Here is a 7,010-nt window from a genome sequence, read left to right on the forward strand (position 1 = left end):
GGGTTTAATTTGTTAATTTGGTATGAAAAAGTGCACACACAACTGATAAAAACCAAGTAAGTGGGTCCACTTCTCGCTGGCAGCCGTTGTGCTCTCCGGCCGCAGCGTTACTGTGAGCAGAGCGGAGGACACTGAGCAGACAGTGGGCACAGGAAGTGGGAAGTGGGCACATTTTGGTTTTTATTGCATGCATGTTTGTGTGTATGTTTGCGTATGTGTTCACTTTTCTGCTAAAAGTGAATGTCTAGGTGTGAGAACAGATGACTGGGCCTGATAACATTGTATAGGCAATAAAAGCTAGTGTGTCCACTTCCCACTCACTATCAGTGTCCCCTCTCCTTGCAGTGGCAGCCACAGGAAGACCTTTAAAGCCCTGCATTTTGATGCTATCTCCAGCTCTCTGTCCCACACAGTGATGAAATCTCACTGTCCCGCCAAAGCCTGGCTCCTGCTCTTCCCCCATTAAAAAACATGTGTCATTGTGTCAGTTAAATAGTGGCTTTAAGGGGGGAGGGGGGCAGTAGGGTTGGTTGGAGGTTGGTAGATGACAGATAATTGTGTATACAGAGTGATGATTTTGACATAAAAGATAGTGATTTGAACACTGGCAATCCATTCTGAACTTTATTTCAATGAAAGCAAGAATGCATTTTAATTGTATTATGGCATAAGCAAATATGTATATATAATATATAATATATAAATGTTAAAAATCATAGCCACTTCATTTTGTGGCAAAAAATAAGCAACTTGTATGAGGTATTATTATTTATATTATTTTAAGAAAAACCAATGTGATACCATTTATCTATCTATAAGTAAAAAAGCAATGTCATTTTTTGTTTATTATAAACATGTAATTAAGAAATATAATTGCATGTATTTATTTATTGTGACATGTATTATTTAGTTGTTAATCTTGAAAACTTACTATTTCATAACTACTTTAAAATTACTCTGTAACTTCAATGAAAGTACTATGTAAATAAGTCTAAACCCTTAAGAGTTTAAAGAGTAAATGTATTCATCTCCTTGCCTATGCTAGAAAAAGATATGGGGGCAAATTCTTGTTTGAAGTTTGTTTTTTAGACATACATTTCAGAACAAATGATCCAAAAAGAAATATCCAATAACATGCATAGTTCTTACAGAAAGAAAAAAAAGGAAAATACTGCTTGTCTTAGCAACATCTGCACACAAAGCCTCACTTCATATTTAACAGTCTAAATGCTGACCTCAGATATTGTATCAACAGTTTTAATTTTCAATCTCATAATTATTAATCTTATCATTTTCAACCTCATAATAAATTTGTTGGAACTGTGATTTTATCATTTCTTTCATAGTTTCATGCTGGATTAAATGGATGGGTAGCAGAAGTTTTGGATGACAGTATTTTTTTGGTTATCCTGGTACCAACAAGGCTTGTTATCCACAAAAAGCACATTGGTTCACAGTGTACTGATTAATATTTAAACTAAGTATGTTTATATCAGAAAACCAGATAAGATATGCTGGCTGTGGTGCAAAGGCCCAATTGTGTTCCATTCATCTGTCAATTTAGGTTATAATGTAGTCCTCATCCAGTACACAGAGGCCAAGACACTTTCTATAAAATAAAGGTGCCAAAAGGATTTTCTGGAGCGATGCCATGGAAGGACACCTTTGTGTCCCCTAAATAACCCTTTGATTGGAAGATTCCTTAGGGAACCAAACATAGTTCTTCTATTGCATCTCTCCAAAGAACTCTTTTAGTGCCCTTTATTTTTAAAGTAGTACATACAGTCCTAAGGCTACTCAACAGTTCTCGCCGACTCCCATGTCGTCCACTTTGGTCTGTAGATGGCGCTGTGAAAGGTAGTGTCTGAGAGTGTCCACTTCATGGCTAAGCTGTTCGATGGTCAGCTGTAGCCTGTGGTTTTCCTCCTCCAGTTGCAGCGCCCTTTGCTGGGTCAGCAAGATGCGGCGGCGGGCTTTATCACGGCTCTTCCTCACGGCGATGTTGTTCCGCTCCCGCCGCATCCGGTACTCGACACTGTCCTTACTCAGGCTCCTCTTCTGACCTGGCTGACGGAGTGTGGATGGAGGAGGAGGAAGAAGGAACTGGGAAAAATCCTTTACAAGTTCACAGAAGAAACAGACAGAACACAACATGACCGTGTGAATACAAAGCAGTAGTGTCACATGATTAGCAGTAAATAGGTTACTATTAGACAATACAGGACATCACCTTCACCAAGTAAGTGTGTGTCTTAAGTAGGGTTTTCTGCGGTGATGTCATAGAAAAATCACTTTTGGTGACCTAAAAAAGTGGTTCTCAAACCAGTCATCAGGGACCCCTAGACAGTCCAGCATTTTTGCTCTATCTGTATGTATTGTGAGTTGAGTTGAGTAAACTGTCTGTGGTCCATGAGGAACCACTGACCGAAAGAATGTTTCAATAGATGGTTCTTTAAAGAACTAGCTGTCCAAAGAAAAACATCTCCATTTTGTCAATTTTTATTTTTCTACATTATTTCAACACACCAGTTGTCCTTTATGTTGCTAATTTCATGATGAATAATAGAAATGCTCTAAAGTTATTTAGAATAACTTTACTCTTTACATTAACTTACATTGAAAGGTATGAGTGTTTTTGCCTTTTCTTGTAAAGTTACTATTTTGCATATATATGTATGTATATATATATATATATATATGTGTGTGTGTGTGTAAAATAACACTCTATTGGCCGTTATGAAATTTTCACATTTTCACACAAAAAGCGCCGTAAAGGCTATGTTTTCAAATTATGCAACAGCAAGCAAACAAACAAAAAACCCACAAAAATGGAAAAACAAGATTTTGTTCAAACTGTGGCAATGAAAACTGTATAAGAGGGGTTTTGTACCAAAATGCATTACAGACCACTTTCAAGAATTTTCTTTTCTTTTTTTGTTGATATATGTTGTTTACTTGGAGTGAGTATGCTTTACACATACAAAGTATCTCTGCTATATTATGATTAATATCACCTTTATTAGAGCTGTTATCCTTGCATAAACTCCTCATACTCAAAATAGTTACAAATGAATATACAGCATATACAGACACCCTTCATATATAAGAACACTAGTTTTACCTGTTGCACAATGTGGCCGTGCTGCGCTGCTCTCTCTGAGGCTGTCAAACAGCTCGAATACGGCAAGTACGCCAACCCCATCATCGGCTCCCCGCTCCTGTTGTCAGTCGTCCTGGGCTGACCACCCATTAAATGGCTGTATGGCCCTCCGTCCATCTGAGGCATGTGCCCAGCCAGAGAACTGGGTGACGATGTGGTTGAGTCAGGAGTCAAGGTCAAGGTGTTGACCACAGAGGAGGAGGTGTGATTGTGGGATGAGAAGAGGAGAGAGGAAGAAGAGCTGTGTGAGACTGACATCTGAGGAGAGTGAAAAAAAAAAAAACAGAGATAAGAAACTCAGACTAAACAACGTAAAGCATGTCTGCGTTCAGAGTGAACAGAATTCCCCACAGTTCAGTAACAAAGATGTTGGTCCTTTTAATAATAATAGGATGTAATATAATAGTAAATACATTCAATACTCAAACTCAAATGATACAGTTAGACGGTTGTGAAAAGCTCTCACCTTTAATTTCCACTTCTTCAGTAAATGTTCCACTCTCTTGCATCCAAACTTCGTGGGTCTGTCCACAAAATCCGTTATGATACAGGTACCAAAGTGATCGTGACACCATCACTTCCTCTGTCACAACCCCTCTCTCTCTTTCTCTCTGTCTCTCTCTCTCTCTTCCTTTGCATCACACGTTGACTTATTTGTTTCACCATCTTTCCTCTAATCTACTCGCCAGATGACCCTGCTCACATCTGTCTAGAGTATAAAGACAGTCAATATTCACTTCAGACGAAAAGAAGTATTGTTTTAATTCTCTGAAGTTGTAGTAATTCAAATATCTGATAAAAGGGGGTGAATCGTTCTACCATTGCAGCAGTAAGTGGTGTCTCACACCAAGTCATTAAAATAAAAGAAGAGGAAGAAGAAACAAAGTTGATGACTGTGAACTTGACCTGAACCTAAAAAACTATAATAATTTTACTTTTATTTTTAGTGATTTTTTGTGATGTTGTGAATGAAAAGCAGGATGTCACAGCAGATACTGAGGTATTATTTTTCAGTTTAAATTGTAAAAATGCATTAAAATTGTCTGTCCTGTGTTTTTATATATATAAAAAACACAGTATATATAACAGTATATAGTATATAAGTAAAAAATTATTTTGATATTAAATAAGTCTCAAGATATTTTTTCAGTGGTGTTACAGAAACATAAAACATTGTTTACAAAAATTCCTTCTTTTTCACCACGTCTTGTGGTTGGTACAGTGTAGTGGGTAACACCTCTGCCTTCTACACTGTAGACTGGTGTTCAATCCCCCGCCTGGGTAAGCACCCTACACTAGACCAATAAGAGTCCTTGGGCAAGACTCCTAACACTACCATAGCCTACCTGTGTAAAATGTAAAAATTGTAAGTCTCTCTGGATAAGAGTGTCTGCCAAATGCCATAAATGTAAATGTATGGATATCTCAATGGAAGAAGGAGTAACTCTGAGAAGTCCACTGTCTTTTAAATTTTGGCTAAAATAATGACAGCTTCATGTGTCACAGAAAGATTATGTCAGTGGTGTTTCTCAGGAAGCATTAAGTGCTTTTAAAATTTAAATAAAACAACAACATGAATGCAATATTTGTAACTTTCTACATATAATGTGAGTTATAACTAACGTGTGAGCAGACTTTAATGGTGTTCCATATCACACACTATGTTATACACTTATTGAAACTTTCTGTCAGGACTCTGACCTACATTTATCAAGGCCCTCAGAGTGACAGAAATAGTTTATGATCAGTTTTCCCCTCCATTTAACTTATTTGCTTATTAGGCTAAACCTAATCCAATCTGCACTAATACTAATACATTTGAATAGAAAAATAAGCTGCAGCAGCATAAAACTGCAGCACTTGTGAATCCAGTAAGAGGACTACTAGTTGAAAGTTGAGCCTCACTGACCAAGACAGACAGACAAAAATAGGGGGAGTTGCTAAAATACACTGTTCACCAGCTTCAAATGATGCTGATCTTATTTCAAACCTCTCTGAAAACTGATTCCAATCAAAGCTAATGTTCAAAAGAAAAAAAAACAATGAACAAAATACATAACCCCATGTAATCAGCTTAGATGTATGTCTGACCTTTCTCTACATCTGCCTGGGACACTGGTTTATTGAGAAAAGCCAAAGGAAGTCACTAAGCCACACACACTTCTCTGCGCCTGAGTGTGTGATAGCGAGACAGTTCTTCGTAAAAACGGTTCGGTTTCCCACTTGTTCCCCATTTTTTCTAAACAAGAAAGACTGAAGTTTTTCTGAAAATAGTCCTCCTCATCTCTCCTCAAAATGCATATTACCATTCATTTCATTGTGTTTCATTATTTGATGTTTTTTGTGAATTAGAGCGCACTCTCAAAATGAAGAACCTTAAACTGTTCCTGGTTTGAGTATCGCTGTTGTCGGAAGAAACCTTGCATCTCCAAAATGGTAACTTTACAGGAGAAGGAAAAAACATACTTTACTTTTAATGTAAGTCAGTGGAACCAGGCATTTTTCCAAGTCATTTTGGGGCATTTCTTTTGGTCCATTCATCATATTTACATACAATGTAAAGAACAACAGGCATTTTCAAACTATGTAAAAAACTGGAAAATAAAAAAAAAGAAGATACAAGGTTTTGTTCGGACAGCAGCGAAATGCAGCTCTCAGAAAGTTAAAACCTAGTTTAGAATTGGGGAGCCAAAACTTATTGTCTAAGGGGAGCCAAAGTGTGATGTTTGTGGTGAGTTGAGGGCCAAAAAGACTTTCTGGTGGGCCAACTCAAACATCTTCATGGGCCACACTTTGGGCAGCCATAGTATAGAACTGTTACATTTTGTGGAGGGTCTTTCAACTTTAAAAGGTTCTTCACTCACATCACATTTACAAAAATGTTTCCATTGAAAAGTTCCTCAGGGAACCGGTAGGATTACAAGTCATCTATACTGGCATACAGACACTGACATTGTAATATTTTATAGTTTTAGTAATATTTTTAGTGGTATATTTGGCAGCTAATTAGCACTATATCCATGATATGATGCCCATAAAATAACAGCATCCATGTTGTCAAGCAGTTTGTTTTAGTGTTTTAATGCTATTTTGAGCATTTTTCTCAGGGGAATTTGGGACCTGACAGTTAACTGCAATGTATGTTATTTACAGGGTGCTTCATATTCTTTTAAAGAACAGTTTAAAATTCATAAAAATTAAATAAATAGTTTTCATTCTAAAATGTCCTTTCTTTCTGGTTAATGTTTACAAAACTTTTTATGGTTTCCTTTGGTGTAAAGAAAATGAAACAAAACCGTCCAATCAAAACAAGCTATTTTGGGTTTGTAAGCCATTATTATTATTTTAGCATAAAGTACAAGAAAATAGGAAGAATGGGTTGAGTAACTTTATTAATGTATATACTTAATGATCACCTGATATCATCATTTTGTGCTATTTGGAAAATATTGTGATATTAAATTTGATATATATTGTTTACAGGCCTACTGAAGAATCACACTCTCATCAAGGCTTCAACAGATTTTGGGGTCTTTGATTCAAAAAGTACTGGGCTTTCAAGCCATTTGCTGCAAAAGAAACAGAAAATAATTAATTATGTGAAACAGACATTGACATTCTGCAGTAAACTAAATCAGTCCATTAACTCTTACCAGTAAAAAATTCTTCAGCAGAAAAAAAGAGAAAACTTACAAAGTACAGCCAGTCCAAGAAGAATGACACACGAGTGAAGACTGTTGGCTTTTTATAAGTGTTGCAATTAAAAGCAGAGCCATAGCTAACCACACCGTGTACCCTCCAATAACCATCAGTGTAGCAGCTCAGAGGTCCACCGGAGTCACCCTGAAAC

The 7,010-nt window shown here is 36.8% G+C and overlaps 1 protein-coding gene and 1 pseudogene across 2 annotated transcripts; both read right to left on the reverse strand.

Annotated features, from left to right (window-relative positions):
• Nucleotides 1-611: 611 nt before the first annotated feature.
• On the reverse strand, nt 612-6,377 carry cebp1 (CCAAT/enhancer binding protein (C/EBP) 1). Of its 2 annotated transcripts, none has more exons than XM_036589510.1 (3): nt 3,627-6,377; nt 3,122-3,302; nt 612-2,115 (listed from the first exon to the last, which is right to left on the reverse strand). In XM_036589510.1, the coding sequence occupies exons 2-3, from the start codon at nt 3,284-3,286 to the stop codon at nt 1,798-1,800; spliced, it is 483 nt and encodes a 160-aa protein (XP_036445403.1). In that variant the 5' UTR covers nt 3,287-3,302; nt 3,627-6,377; the 3' UTR covers nt 612-1,797. The 2 variants fall into 2 exon arrangements, with proteins under 2 accessions (XP_036445403.1, XP_036445394.1); XM_036589501.1 differs by having other exon boundaries at nt 3,122-3,418.
• Nucleotides 6,378-6,534: 157 nt separating this feature from the next.
• The window catches only part of LOC118821070, a 5,176-nt pseudogene continuing 4,700 nt past the window's right edge, over nt 6,535-7,010 (reverse strand).

The sequence above is a fragment of the Colossoma macropomum genome, unplaced genomic scaffold (genome assembly GCF_904425465.1).
Source record: "Colossoma macropomum unplaced genomic scaffold, Colossoma_macropomum, whole genome shotgun sequence".
In the NCBI taxonomy this organism is placed as follows: Eukaryota; Metazoa; Chordata; class Actinopteri; order Characiformes; family Serrasalmidae; genus Colossoma; species Colossoma macropomum.